Source organism: Hypanus sabinus, chromosome 8, assembly GCF_030144855.1.
Source record: "Hypanus sabinus isolate sHypSab1 chromosome 8, sHypSab1.hap1, whole genome shotgun sequence".
Lineage (NCBI taxonomy): Eukaryota > Metazoa > Chordata > Chondrichthyes > Myliobatiformes > Dasyatidae > Hypanus > Hypanus sabinus.
The window spans coordinates 4512242-4528349 of record NC_082713.1 but is presented as its reverse complement, the minus strand read 5'-3'; the positions used below and the strand labels follow the sequence as shown (position 1 = coordinate 4528349).

The window sequence follows — 16108 nt, the reverse complement described above, 5'->3', positions numbered from 1 at the left end:
TGTCTAAATCCTGCTGCAATCGTATTGCTTCATCAGCACCACCTCGTAGCATCCGCAAACTTTGCCACAAAGCCATCAACTCTATTATCTAAATCATTGACAAACAATGTGAAAAGTAGTGGTTCCAATACTGGTGCCTGAGAAACAACACTAGCCACTGGCAGCCATCCAGACAAGGCCCCCTTTATTCCCACTATCGCTGCCTCCTGCCTGTCAGCCATTCCTTTATCCATGCCAGTATCTTTCCTGTAACACCATTGGATTTTATCTTGTTAAGCAGCCTTATCAAATGCCTTCGAAAATCCAAATAAATGACTGCCTCTCCTTTGCCCACCCTGCTTTTTACTTCCTCAGAGAACTCTAACAGGTTTGTCAGGCAAGGCTGCCCTTTGCAGGAAACATGCTAACTCTGACATTATCTGATGCTGATTTTATCATTAGTCTCCAAGCATCTTAAAACCTCAACTTTAATAATAGATTCCAACAGTTTCACAACCACTAAGGTTAGGCTATCTGGCCTATAATTGCCTTTCTTTTGTCTTCCTTCCTTCTTAAAGAGTGGAGTAACATTTGCAGTTTCCCAGTCCTCCAGGACCATGCCAGAATCAAGTGATTCTTGAAAGATCATGACCAATGCATCTATCATCTCTTCAGCAAACTTTCTCAGGACTCTGCGATGTAGTCCATACGATCTAGTTAACTTATCAACCTTAATATCTTAGAATTTGGCAAGCACGTTTCTTTTTGTAATAGCAATGTCACTCACTTCTGCTCTATGACACTCAAGAACCTCTGGCACACTGCTAGTGTCTTCCAAAGTAAAGAGTGATGCAAAGTACCTATTAAATTCATCTGCATTTCTTTGTCTCCCATTACCACCTCACCAGCATAATTTTCCAGTGGTTCAATATCAACTCTCATCTCCCTCTTACTCTTAAAAATCCTGAAAAAACTTTTAGTATCTTGCTTTATATTATTGGCTAGTTTGCCCTCATATTTCATCTTTTCCCTTCTTTTAGGTTTATTAGTTGCCTTTTGTTGGATTTTAAAAGCTTCGCAATCATCCAACTTCCTGCTCACTTATGCTACCTGATATGCCCTGTCCTTGGCTTTTATGAAGTCCTCAACATCTCTTTTCAGCCACGGTTGCCTACCCCTGCCATTTGAGAATGACTTCTTTTGTGGGACATATCTATCTTGCACCTTGTGAACTATTCCCAGAAACTTCAGCCATCTCTGCTCTGCTGTCATCCTTGCCAGTATACTCCTCCAATCCACCCGAACAAGCTCCTCTCTCATGCCTCTGTAATTCCGTTTATTCAACTGTGATACTGATACATGTTACTTGAGCTTCTCATACTACAGTATAAATTCAATCATATTATGATCACTGCCTCCTAAGGATTCCTTTAATCAAGATCCCCTAATAAGATCTGGGCTATTACACAACACCCAATCTAAGACAGCCTTTTCCCAAGTAGGCTCAAGGACAAGCTGCTCAAAAAAGCCATCTCTTAGGGATTCAACAAATTCCTTTTCTTCCATTCTAACACCAATCTGATTTTCCCAATCCCCTTGCATACTGAAGTCCCCCATTATAATTGCGCTGTTACCCTTAATACATGCTCTTTCCAGCACCCTTTGTGATCTCAACCCTCCATCTTGGCTACTATTTGGAGGTCTCTTATCTGATTCCCAAGATGATTTTTTTACCCTTGCTATTTCTTAACTCAACCCCTGAAGATGCAACATTCTCTGACCCTATGTCATCTCCTTCTAAAGATGTAATTCCATCTCTTAATAACAGAGCCACACCACTGCCTATGCCTTCCTGTCTGTCCTATCAATACAAAGTATATCCTTTGATGTTAAGCTCCCAACTATGGCCTTCTTTCAGCCATGACTCAGTGATGCCCACAACATCATAGTGACCGATCTCTAATTGTGCCACGAGTTTGTCCACCTTATTCCGAATGCTACACATATTTAAATACAGCATCTTCGGTTCTTCACCCTTTTGAATTTTGCCTCTGAGGAGTAACTTAATTCTTTGCTCTGTGTGCATTTGCATCCAATCATTGGCTTGTCCTTCCTTACATTCATGGTACACCTAGCATCTACTTGTAAACCTGCTGGTTCATCCTCAGTTCCATCATACTACCTCCCATCCTGCTGCCATCTTCGTTTAAACCACTCCCAACAGCTCCAGTAAATCTACCTGATAGAATATTGGTCCCCCTCTGATTCAAGTACAACCTATCCCTTTTGTAGAGCTCTCACCTGCTGCAGAAGAGGTCCCAATAAACCAGAAATTTGGATCCCTGCCTCTTTAGCCACGCATTCATCTGCCACCTCATTCTATTCCTATCCTCATTGTCACATGGCATAGGCAGCAAACCCAAAATTACTACCCTTGAGGTCCAGCTTCTCAGGTGTGTTCAGGAGGGTTTCCTGTCGCAGTATGCAGATGCCAACTAGAGGAAAGACTGTACTTGATCTGGTATTGGGAAATGAACCTGGTCAGGTGTCAGATCTCTCAATGGGAGAGCATTTTGGAGGTAGTGACCACAACTCTATCTCTCACCATAGCGCTGGAGAGGGATAGGAGCAGACAATTTGGGAAAACATTAAATTAGAGTAGGGCGAAATATGATGCTATTAGGCAAGAACTTGGGAGCATAAATTGGGAGCAGACATTCTCAGGGAAATGCATGGCAGAAATGTGGCAAATGTTCAGGGAACATCTGCATGGAGTTCTGCATAGGTATGTTCCATTGAGGCAGGGGAAGGGTGGTAGGGTTAAAGAACCATGGTGTACAAAGGATGTAGAAAATCTAGTTAAGAAGAAAAGAAACGCTTACGAAAGGCTCAAGAAACTAGGTACTGTTAGAGCTCTAGAAAATTACAAGGTTGCTAGGAAGGAGCTTAAGAATGGAATTAGGAGAGCCAGAAGGGGTCTTGAGAAGGTTTTGGTGAGCAGGATTAAGGAAAACCCCAAAGCACTCTACAAGTAGGTGAAGAACAAGAGAATGAGCTGTGTGAGAAGAGGACCAATTAGATGCGATAGTGGAAACGTGTGCATGGAATTAGAGAAGGTAGCGGAGGTACTTAATGAATACTTTGCTTCAGTATTCACCAGGGAAAAAGACCTTGGCAATTGTGGGGATGACTTACAGCAGACTGAAACATTTGAGCATATAGACATTAAGAAAGCAGATGTACTGGAGATTTAGAAAAGCAATAAGTTAGTTAAGTCACTGGGGCCAGATAAGATATACCCCAAGCTACTGTGGGAAGTGAAGGAGGAGATTGCTGAGCCTCTTGTGATGATCTTTGTGTTATCAATAAGGATGAACATAGAACATAGAATAGTACAGCATATTACAGGCCCTTCGGCCCACAATGTTGTCTCTCTCATGTTGTGCTGATGAGAGAAGTACTGGAGGATTGGAGGGTTGCAAATATTGTTTCCTTGTTCAAGAAAGGGAGTAGAGATAACCCAGAAAATTATACACCAGTGAGTCTGACTTCAGTGGTGGACAAGTTATTGGAGAAGATCCTGAGAGACAGGAATTATGAGCATTTGGAGAGACATAATCTGATTAGGGATAGTCAGCATGGCTTTGTCAAAGGCAGGCCGTGCCTTATTAGCCTGATTGAATTCTTTGAGGATATAACAAACAGATTGATAAAGGTAGAGCTTTGAATGTAGTGTATATGGATTTCAGAAAGGCATTTGATAAGGTTCCCCATACAAGGCTCCTTCAGAAAGTAAGGAGGCATGGGATCTGTTCTGGGACCCCTCCTCTTTATAAATGACTTGGATGAAGAAGTAGAAGGGCGGGTTAGTAAGCTTCCTTATGACACAAGAGTTGGGTGTGTTGTGGATAGTCTGGACAGTTGTCGGTAGCACATCGATAGGATGCAGAACTTGGCTGAGAAGAGGCAGATGGATTTCAACTCAGGTTAAGTGTGAAGTGGTTCATCTTGGTAGGTCCAATTTGAAGGCAGATTATAATATCAATAGTAAGACTCTTGGCAGTGTGGAGGATCAGAGAGATCTTGGGGTCCATGCTCACAGGACACTCAAAACTACTGTGCAAGTTGAGAGTGTTGTTAAGAAGGCGTATGGTGTGTTGGCATTCAGCAACCGTGGGATTGAGTTCAAGAGCCGTGAGGTAATGTTACAGGTATATAAGACCTTGGTCAGACCCCACTTAGAGTACTGTGTTCAGTTCTGGTCACAGTGCAGAGAAGATTTACAAGGATGTTGCCTGGATTGGAGAGCATACCTTATGAGGATAGGTTGAGTGTACTTGGCCTTTTCTCCTTGAAGTGACATAGGATGAGAGGTTACCTGATAGAGGTGTATGAGATGATGAGGGGCATTGATCAGGGCTGAAATGAGTAACACGAGGGGGGTTAGTGTTGTCAGAGATAAGTTTCTCACATAGAGAGTGGTGGGTGCGTGGATTGCACTGGCAGGGGCGGCAGTGGAAGCAGATACAATAGGGTCATTTAAGAGCCTCTTATACAGGTACGTGGAGCTTAGAAAAATAGAGGACTATGTGCTAGGGGAATTCTAGGCAGCTTCTAGAGTAGGTTATATGGTGGCACAACATTGTGGGCCAAAGGGCCTGTAATGTGCTGTAAATTTCTATGGTGTATGTTCTATGTTCATCACAGACCCTGGCACCTGGGAGGCAAACTACCATCCATTTTTTTTTTTTGCATACACAGAATTGCCTGTCTGTCTCCTTGACTACAGAGTCCTCCAGTACCGCTGTCATCCTTTTCAGTTTTCTACCTTTGTGACCCACAGGGTTAGGCTCAGTGCCAGAGGCATGGCCGCTGTTGCTGCTCGAAGACAGGTCCCCCCACCCCACCAATGGTACTCAGAATGGAGTCCTCATTGTTGAGTGGGGTGGCCACAGGAATGCACTCCACTATCTAATCTTTTTCATTTATCTGTCTCCTGTAGTTTTGGGGCGACTGCCTCCCTGTAGCTCCTGTCTATCACCTCTTCACTTTCCGAGGAGCTGCAGTTCCAGTTCCCTAACAAGGTCTCTAAGGAGCAGTATCTCAATGCAGCTGGTGCAGATGTGGCCATTGCGGAGGCTGGTAGTCTCCCGGAAACCCCAAATCTGACACAGAACAGAACACTGGCCATGTAGACATACCCTCTATTCTCTCAAAAGTTAAATAAGTAAAAAATAAATTAGAAATAGGGAATGAACTTATCTACTTACTTTGCCTCCATCTGTTCTCGCTGAAGCTTTGTTGAATCAGACTTGCAACTCTGACTCAAACCACTCCTACAACTGCTCCCACAATGACCACTCTGCTAGACGGTACACCTCTTTTATGGAGACTGTGTTTTTAAAACTCTTCGCTGGACTTGCGTGAGAACTCTCTACAGCATTGGCACCGTACTCCAATAACCGATGTTTTGATGACAAACTACCAGCTTCATCAGGGATGATGCCTGGGCTTATCTAGTTCGATGGTATTTATATTCCTGTAGTTTGTCCCTATCAGATTTTCACTCTTCCACCTTGTTTACAATCAAAGTCCAGTTCTTACTTAGAGCGCGACATACGTCTTTGTTAAAAAAATCTTCCTGTAGTTTTACTTCAAAGGTTTCCTTTATCAATTGGTCCCAAAAGGCACTGATGTGAAACAGTTTTCTTGGACCATCAAAGTCAATCCTATAGCCATTGAGAATGCAATGTTCTGCTACCACCGATTTCTCCTGGTAACCCAGACAGATACACCTCAAGTGCTCCTTGATGTGGTAGCAGAACATTGTGTTCAATTGACTTCGACACCACAAAACTACTGTGCCATGTCAATGGCTTTTGGGACTGCCCAGTAAAGGAAACCACTGAAATAAAACTAGAGGGAAAGAATTTTAGCAAAGATGCATCCTCAGGCCATGAACAGTGGTACAAAAATGAGTAATTCCCAAAGCTTATCATTTGAACAGACTGTTAAGAAAATGTCATATGTTTGAAATGTTGAACTCTACAGGGCAAGCATTTAAGGTGAGAGGTAGTACATTGAAAGGAGAAGTGAGGGGCAACATTTTTACACAGAGAGTGGCGTGTATCTGGAATGTGCTGCCCTTGGTGGTGGGAGATGCAGAAACATTAGAGACTTTTAAGAGGTGGTTAGACAGGCACATGAATGTAAGGGAAGTGGAAAGATATGGATATAAAGATTAGTTTAGTTAGCTATTTGTTTGCTAATTTAACTGTAAAAGATGGAAGAGGGACAGGATCGCTGGAAAACGATGCTGCAGAGGTAATAATAGGAGACAACAAAATGGCAGATGAACTGAATAAGTATTTTGCATCAATTTCACTGCAGAAGACACTAGCAGTATGGTGGAAGTTCAAGATGTTAGGGATCACAAAGTGTGTGAAGTTACCCAACTAAAGAAAAGGTCTTGAAGCTGAAAGGTCTGAAGGTAGATAAGTCACCTGGACCACATGACTTACACCCCATGGTTCTGAAAGAGGTGGCTGAAGAGATCATGGAGACATTAATTATATCTTTCAAGAATCACTAGATTCTGGAAAACTGCAAATGTCACTCCACTCTTCAAGAAGGGAGAGAAGTAGAAAAAAGGAAATTATACGCCCGTTCATCTGACCTCAGTTGCTCGGAAGACGTTGGAGTCAATTATTAAGGATGAGATCTCAGGCACATAATAGGTTGCAGTCAGCATGGTCTCCTCAAGGGAAAAGCTTGCCTGACAAATCTGTTGGAATTATTTGAAGAAATAACAAGCAGGATAGACAAAGGAGAATTGGTTGTTGCTTTGTACTTGGATTTTCAGAAGGCCTTTAACAAGGTGCCACACATCAGGCTGCCGAACATACTATGAATCCAGGGTATTACAGGAAAGATTCTAGCATGGATAAAGCGGTGGCTGATTGCAGAAGTGCAAAAAGTAGGATAAAGGGAGCTTTTTCTGGTTGGCTGCAGTAACTAGTGGTGTTCCACAGGGGACTGCATTATTACTGATTCCTCTTGCATTATATGTCAATACTTTGGATGATGGTGTAATGCTCCGTAAGGTTTCACTGCTAATGTAATGGTTTCTCTGTAGCAGCAGTGTTTGAGTTATGACTAGAGATAACGGGGGCTTTTGAATGTGTACCATCCAATCAGAGGCATATTGTTTCATAGGACATAGAACATAGAATAGTACGGCACATTAGAGGCCCTTCGGCCCACAATGTTGTGCCAACCCTCAAACCCTGCCTCCCATATAACCCCCCCCTCTTAAATTTCTTTGTGTGTCTCAGAGAAGGTATTTGTGGGCTTTGGCTCAGCGGAAGATGGAGAGAGAAGATATCAGAACGGAGAGGTCGTAGACTGCAGGACTGAGTGGACGTGGAATGGAGTTGGGAGTCAACGACGCGTGGGGAAAATCAATGGAGAACAAATGGACAGGAAAATCATGAGCTCCAACTGCACATTACACTGTTTCATTAAGATGGTTCCTTTTCTTTTTGTTCTTTGTTATTAACCCTCTAGTCAAATTAAGAATTATAAAGCTCAATCGTTTAATTGCATATGGTGTGCTGTTTGTTATTTCATGGTGCAGGTAGTCCCCGAGTTACGAATGTCCAACTTACAGACAACTCGTATTTATAAACCGAGGAAGGAGAACACCAGCTGCCATTTTAAGTCAGATCGCGACGCCATATGCCATTTTAAGTCGTTGCCGTTGACACTGTGTTGAGTGTTTAACTTTGTATTTGGCTTAAATTTTTCCTAGTAAGATTCACCCTGACCCCACCCACCCCCTACCATTCCGGTCAGCTAATGGCGCAGTGAGATCAACGCCAAGGCTCCCAGGTTCGATCCAGTGACAGACCGCTCCCATGCTGGGTTGATGTCGAGCTCGCAACTCCACCTTGTAAAAAAAAACACCGCCACCTCCAGTTTAAATTCCCACGTGGAATATTGTGGGGGATCAAATACCCAAACCCAGCACAGCCCCCACTTGTCCCATTTAGCCTGTCTCAGTGTGGTGGTCCTTAGGACCCAGCAGACCTCGGGAGCCGGCAGAGCTCAGGACTCACCGCCTGCAGTGTTTCTGTTCCATTGTCAGGAAGCGATCACGATTGAAAATAAAGTGGAAATAATAAAGCATTTGGAAAGAGCTGAAACGCCATCGGTCATTGGAAAAGCGTTGGGCTATAGTCAGTCAACGATTGGAACAATTTTAAAGGATAACGGATAAAGTGAGAATAATGGAGCATGTGAAACGCCCTGCCCCAATGAAAGCTACAATTATTACTAAGCAACGCAGTGGTTTAATTATTGGAATACATATGTGTCTTAAGTGCTTTATATGCATAGAAAGGTAAAATATATACTATGTACTAAGACAAACGTTTGACGAACTGACGCTAAATAATACCGGATTTACCTGTTCCGACATAAAGATGGGCTCAGGAACGGAACTCGTTCGTAACCCGGGGACTGCCTGTACTGATTTGATAACAGGGAAAAACATCACAAGATTGATGGGCTGGAGAGTGCCTTTCCCTAGACCAACGCAGCCCACCGAACCTGGGGGTTACAATGGAATTGATGGCTCTGTTGCAAAGTTTGCAGACAATATGAAGATAGGTGGAGTGGCAGGTAGTTTAGAGGAAGTAGAGAAGCTACAGAGGGACAGACAGATTAGTAGAAAGGGCAAAAAAGTGGCAGATGGAATACATGTTGGAAAGTGTATGGTCATGCATTTGGTGAAAGAAATGAAAGGGTTGATTATTTTCTAAATGGAGAGAAAATACAAAAAAATCTGTGCATAAATAAACTTGGGAGTCCTTGTGCAGGATTCCCTAGAAGTTAATTTGCAGGTTGAGTCTGTGGTGAGGAAGGCAAATTCAATTTAGCATTCAGTTCAAGAGGGCTAAAATATAAAGGCAAGGATGTAATGTTGAAACTTCAAAAAGCACTGGTGTGGCCTTAACTAGTTTTGGATCCCTTGTCTTAGAAAGGATGTGCAGAAACTGGAGAGGGTTCAAAAGCAGTTCACAGAAATGATTCCAGGATTGAATGGCTTGTCATATGAAGAGAATTTGATGGGTCTGGGCCTGTATTCACTGGAATTCAGAAGAATGAGGGGTGATCTGATTGAAACCTATCATACAGTGAAAGGCCTTGAGAGAGTGGATGTGGAGAGGATGTTTCCTATGGTGGGAGAGTCTAAGGCCAGAGGACACAGCCTCAGAATAGAGGGGCATCCTTTTAGAACGGAGATGAGAAGGAATTTCTTTAGCCAGAGTGTGGTAAATCTGGGGAATTCTTTGCCACAGGTAGCTGTGGAGGCCTAGTCATTGGGACTATTTAAAACAGAGGTTGTTAGGCTCTTGACTGGTCAGAGCATGAAGTGATATGGGGAGAAGGCAGGAGATCCAGGCTGAGAGGAAAATTGGATCAGCCATGATAAAATGATGGAGGAGACTCGCTAGGACAAATAGTCTAATGCTGCTCCTATATCTTATGGTCTTAATTGGTTCACCACAACCTTGTGAGCTGAAGGGCCTGTTCCTGTGTTGTACTATTATATATTCCAATATTAAAAAAGCAGGAAAGCCAATACTTACAATGTGCAATTCATCAGTGCTGCATTTCAGCCCATGGAATGAAATGGTGTAGTCAATGGCAGTATGGCCCAGGCTCGACCACCAGTGAGCAATGCAAACCTCAATGGTTCCTCCTTCCTACAAAAAAATGAGTAAGTTATTTTCATTCACTGGAAGCACCTCCTCAGAGTCGTTTATTTACTTATTGTTTTGTATTTGCACAGTTTGTCTTCTTATACACATTCGCTGTTTGTCAGTCTTTGAGTGTAGTTTTTAATTGACTCTATTGTAATTGAATGGGGTGCACAGTAGCCTCGCAGTTATGGTGATGCTATTACAGCTCAGGGTGCCAGAGTTTGGAGCTCAGTTCTGCTGACATCTGTAAGCCAGTTTTAGGTTCCTTCTTGGGCACGTGGGTTTTCTTCAGGTGCTCCAGTTTCCTCCCTCAGTCCTAAGACGTACAGGTTAGTAGTCTAATTTCTCATTGCAAATTGTCCTGTGATTAGACTGCTGTTTAATTACTGGGACAATTGGTGCTGCAGGTCAAAGGCCCGGAAAAGACCTGTTCTACGCTGTATCGCAAAATGAAATATTTCTTTTTTATAGTGTGATTGGCCACAAAAATATGACTCTCGAAGTAGTATATGATGATATTGTAATAAAAATTCTCACGTAAATAAAATAAACTGTACAAATACAAAAAGCAAATAACAAAATAAATAAGCAATAAATATATACTGTACTTACAGAAAATTTAAAGTGAGTCCACGAGTTATGGAATCAGTTTAGTTATCCCCATCGGTTCAAGAGCCTAATATTTGATTGGCAATAACTGTTCCTGCACCTGGTGGTTTGGTCTTGAGGCTCCTGTACCTTATTCTTGACAGCAGCAGTGAGAAGAGAGCATGTCCTGGTTACTGGGGATCTCTGGTGACAGATGCTGCTCTCTTGTGGCAATGTTCTTTGTGGATGTCTTGAGCTGCTTACTGCCTATTTAATTCCTTCCTCTATCTTCTCTGGACTAAAACCCTATCACTGCCCATCAAATCACCTCCAGTGATTTCCTATGGGGAGGTAGCGTTTCACCACATCCCATCTCTGCTCTCCTGACACCCAACTATTTGTCTGCTCCCCCTCACTTGACAACTCATTTCCTTCTACTTTTTCTCAATCCAAAAGTCTACATTCTCTCTGTGGCATCACATCCACTTTTGTTCAGACATCAAGTTACTCAAATTCCTCGCCATTCAGCACAACAACCTGTTCGCCCCATGCTCAGGCTTCATCCACCATTCCTCCACTCTGTCTGGCCAAAGCTGCTCTCAGAGTCAATACTTTCTTACACTCAGTATTTCTTCCCTTTGCTCCCTGAGGTACATGAGACTTACATTCCTCACCATCGGATTCAGGGACATTATTGCCCTCATGTGCCTGAACTGGTGTGAATAATTTCAATCACCACTACTCTAGACTGAATCTGCAGCCTACAGACTCTCTTTCAAGGGCTCTTTACACTCATGCTCTCAGTATCATTTTTATTTGCACAGTTTGTTTTCTTTTGCATGTTAGTTGTGTGGCGCGTGGCCAAGTAGTTAAGGCGTCAGTCTGGTGATCTGAAGGTCGCTAGTGTGAGTCTCAGCTAAGGCAGCGTGTTGTGTCCTTGAGCAAGGCACCTAACCACACATTGCTCTGCGACGACACTGGTGCCAAGCTGTATCCGCCCTTGCCCTTCCCTTGGACAACATCGGTGGCATGGAGAAGGGAGACTTGCAGCATGGCCAACTGCCGGTCTCCTATACAACCGTGCCCAGGCCTGCACCCTGGAAACTTTCCAAAGCGCAAATCCATGGTCTCTCGAGACTAACGGATGCCTATTTTAATCTATTTTTTGTTTGTCAGTCTTTTTGTTCATGTTTAGTTTTTCAAAAATTCTATTGCATTTCTTTTTTTCTGTAAAGGTCTGCACCAAATGAATGTCACAGCAGTATACTTTCTCATGGACTGTTTGCCTCACTCCTGTCAGGGAGGAGGCTACATAGCATCCACACCAGGATCACCAGACTCAAAAACAGTTACTTTCCTCATTCAGTAACACTGATCAACACCTCCACCCACTAACCCACCCCTCCACACCCCCAATCACCACTCCTTTATCATTTCCTGTCAGTCACCTTATGTACAGACAACCTGTGCCAAGCGGCACATCATGGACATATGCTCAATCTATATAAGCTATCTTATGCGTTTATGTTCATTGTGTTTTTTTATTATTGTGTTCTTAATCTTTTGCATTTTTTTGTGCTGTATCAGATTCGGAGGAACAATTATTTCACTCTCCTTTACACTTGTGCACTGGAAATTACATTAAGTAATCTTGAATCTTGAGTAACTTATCTGTACTTTGATTATAAATTTACTTTGAACACTTTATAACTAACCTTTCATTGACCCCTTCAGTAATCACATCATTTGCACTGGTCAAATTTTAAAATATTAATTTGTAGAATAAGAAATCAATAAACATATTCAACAATCATCGCAAGCATTAGGGCACAAATTAAAAAATAGCTAATATGGAAACCAATATGGATATAATTGGATTGAATAAGGGAAATCGATCAGACTGCATTTGGAGTATTGTGAACAATTTTGGGCCCCATTTCTAAGATTCTAAGATGTACTGACATTGAAGAGGGTCCAGAAAAAACTCATGAGAATGATCACAGGAATGAAAGGGTTAAAGTATGAGGAGTGTTTGATGGCTCTGGGCCTGTACTTGTTAAAGTTTAGAATGAGGGAGAATCTTATTAAAACCCACTGAATACTGAAAGGTCTGGATAGTGGATATGGAGAAGATGTTTCCTGCAGTGGATGAGTCCAAGACCAGAGGCCAAAGCCTTAGAATAGAGGGACATCCCTTTAGAACAGAGATGAGGAACTTCTTTAGCCAGATGGTGGTGAATCTGTGAAATTCATTGCCACAAACGTCTGTGGAGGCCAAGTCATTGGGCACAGTTACAGGGAAGATTGACAGGTTCTTGATTAGCAAGGGTGTCAAAGGTTACGGGTAGAAGGGTGGAGAATGGGGTTGAGAGGGATAATAAATCAGCCATGATCGAAATGAGGAACAGACTGATGGACTGAATGGCCGAATTCTTCTCCTGTGCATTTTAACCTTCTGGTAATGAAGTTTCAGTCCATTCATTAAAAAATCTTATCAAGAATACGGATTTTTGGAACGTGCTTGCAACCAGTAGTGGTGCAATACTCACATGAACTGCAAAACTATCTGTTGCAGTGGCTTTCTCCGACAGGTACAGATGTCGGTAAAATTCATGCACCCGGAAAGCTTTAAGTTTCTGAAGTTGGACAGCATGCACTACAAACTCCGATGTTTTGTCTTCTGACCTCGAAGTTAAGGTTATCTCTGGAACATAGAACAGAGAACATTAAAACATAGTACAGGCCCTTCTGCCCATGATAATTGTGCTGACCCTTTATCCTACTCTAAGCTCAATTTAACCCTTCCCTCTTACATAGCCCTCCATTTTTCTATCATCCACGTGCCGACCTCGGAGTTTCTTAAATGTCCTTAACACATCTATCTCTACCACATCCATGGGAAAGCGTTCCATGCACCCACTAATCTCTGTAAAAAAAAAACCTCTGACATCCCCCTTATGTTTTCCTCTAATCACCTTACAAATATATCCCTCTTATTGGCCATTTCTGCCCAAGGAAACAGTCTCTGGCTCTCCATTTGATCTATGCCTCATAGACCACTGGAAACAAGTTCCTAAGAGAGGCATGAATTAATAGCAGTGCAATGAAGGCATGTTCCAAGAGGATCAACCCCTATATTACCTGTACTTGTGTTAACCACAGTATCTATACAATGCATTTCTAACTGTTAATATTGCAGCAGGAATAACATGGTACCAAACCAGTGCAGAAAAATGAGGAGGATAAGGGCCCTCACAGGTGTTCTGAAACCTAAGGCTTAGATTGTTATTCTCATTTGTTGGTTCACTTTGTCTCCATCGGCCATTAACCAGTATAGGCATGCCAGCACTGCAACTAATGTAACGCTTTCCAGTGCCAATAATTGGGGTTTAATTCCCTCTGCTTTCTATAAGGAATTTGTATACTCTCCCTGAGTCGGTATGGGTCTCCCCTCAGCTTCCCCTCACATTCCAAAGACGTACAAGTTAAAGTTAGTAAACTGTGGGCACCAGAAGTGTGGTGACACTTGCGATCTGCCCCAGAGCACATCCTTGAACCATGCTGGTCGTTGATGCAAATGGCCCATTTCACTGTACATTTCTATATATGTGACAGATATCATTAATCTTTAAATTTCAACCTATACTAATTCCATTTAACAGCACTACGTCTGTAATCTTCTATGCTTTGGCAATGCAAGTGTTCATCTAAATGCTTTATAAAGGTAATGGAGTGTCCCAGCTCCACCAGCCCCTCAGGCAGTGAGTTCCAGATTTTAACCTTCATCGAGGTCAAAACAATCTTCCTCAAATCCCCTATCTTACTTTTTACCTCTATCTCATTTTACCTCTTACCCCAATCCCATCCTACCTTTTACTCCTATCCTATATTACCTCTTCTCTATCACCTCTATCCTCTTACCACTTACTGCTAAACTATCTTACCACTTACAACTAGCCTATCTTATCACTTACCGCTAGCCTATTTTAACTTGATCCTATTTTACCTCTCATCTCTATCCTATCTTACCTCTTGGAAGAGGAGGAATCTGATTTTAAACCTCTGCTGCCCTGCGGCCATACCCACCCGTGGGAAAGGTTTCAGGAGTAAACCCTGAGGAAGCCAAAGTCCCTAAGGCAGTTTGATGTTGCTTACAACTTTACTCTGGCAAGCTCTGTGACGACACTGGTGCCCAGCTGCATCGACACTTGCCCTTCCCTTGGACTACATCGATGTCATGGTGAAGAGGCGCCTGCTACATGTGCAACAGCGGTTCTTCAAATCTTCCTGCCCAGGCTTGAGCCCCAGAGAGGACACAGTTCACCAGAGCAGCAAACCCAAGAACCCCTAGGATCAACGGCTGCCTACTACCTTGCATCTTACCATCAATTTGGGCTCAGGAATGGCAGCCCAGGCCAGCAAATCATGGCCAACACTCTATCAAATGCTACTATAGATGGCCAGTTACACTCGCAGCATAAGAATGAGTTTTTGTTCAAGAATTCTTGGAAGATGTTTGAATTACTGATGTTCTATCATTTTACCAGATCCATCTGTTGCGTTTATTAGGGGTGCCACAGGAGCACAGCATTTCACAAAACGCTATTATAGCTCAGGGCAGAGGTCAATTCTAGCCTCCTCTGTAAGCAAGTTTGTACATTCTTTCCTGTGACCACATGGGGTTCTCTGGCTGCTCCAGTTTCCTCCCACAGTCCAAAGACAAACCGGTTAATAGGTTAATTGGTCATTGTAAATTGTACTATAATTAGATTAGGGTTAAATCAGTGGGTTTCTGGGTGACACAGCTCAAAGAGCTAGAAGGGCCTGTTCTATGGTGTATCGCTAAATAAATAAATATAGATAGCTGAATGACTTGAGCAAAAATACATCTAAGAAAATTAGCAGAAATGTATCACGCACCAGCCCACGTAGCTCCTTGAGGTACTTCAATAAATTCTCTTCTCATGTCTCCAGGCTTGAAGGCAACATTTTTTTGCTCAATTTTGTATTCACAACCTGCATTTACCCTGAAGCCACAAGGAGGAAGAACAATTAAAATAGTTTTATTATCTACAACTTCAGTGAGTAGAAGAAAGACACAAATGCAAACTTTGCAGTCACTTGCATTGACATTATTGAATGATTCGTCCTGTGTGGGAATTCTGAACTTATGCTCAACCTATGGCTTTTGTTCTAATAATCAGAGGGTCTCTGGAGACTCCCTCCCCTCTGTTTATGACATTTACTGAGAATATTGCAGAAGAATGACCTGGAGTATTGTTGAGGATCCCTATCACTCATTCCACAATCTCTCTGACCCACTACCGTCAGCAAGGAGGTCCAGGAGCATCAGGACTAGGACTGCCAGACTGGGTAACAGCTCCTTCCCTCAAGCAATGAGACTAATCAATACCATGGCACCACCGAGGGCTCCTCAGTAGGACAGTGAGCTGTTTATTATTTATCTGTGCAACGCACTACATGCATTTTTGAATTATATTTTATGAACTTATTTAACATATACCAATCACAGCATGGAAACAGGCCATCTTGGCCCTTCTAGTCCGTGCCAAAAATTTGTGGTAATATTTTGGTTTATGTGCTGAGGGAGATACATGTGTTGTGTGTGCACCATGGCCCAGAGAAACATTGTTTCGTTTGGTTGCAAATACAGTCAAATGACAATAAACTTGAATTTGAATTAATACCAACTGTGAGGGTGATTAATTTTTTTTCAGAATATCAGAATATTCAATATTTGAATGACTTAAGTT

At 42.5% G+C, this 16108-nt stretch overlaps 1 protein-coding gene across 1 annotated transcript in view; it reads right to left on the bottom strand.

Moving 5' to 3' along the window:
* The window catches only part of LOC132397899 (tripeptidyl-peptidase 2-like), a 190172-nt gene that overhangs the window by 65677 nt on the left and 108387 nt on the right, over positions 1-16108 (bottom strand). The window contains exons 16-18 of the mRNA XM_059976684.1: positions 15255-15361; positions 12884-13038; positions 9633-9749 (exon numbers count right to left, since the gene is read on the bottom strand). Of these exons, the coding sequence (XP_059832667.1) occupies positions 9633-9749; positions 12884-13038; positions 15255-15361 (379 nt within the window). The remainder of the gene's footprint in view (positions 1-9632; positions 9750-12883; positions 13039-15254; positions 15362-16108) is intronic.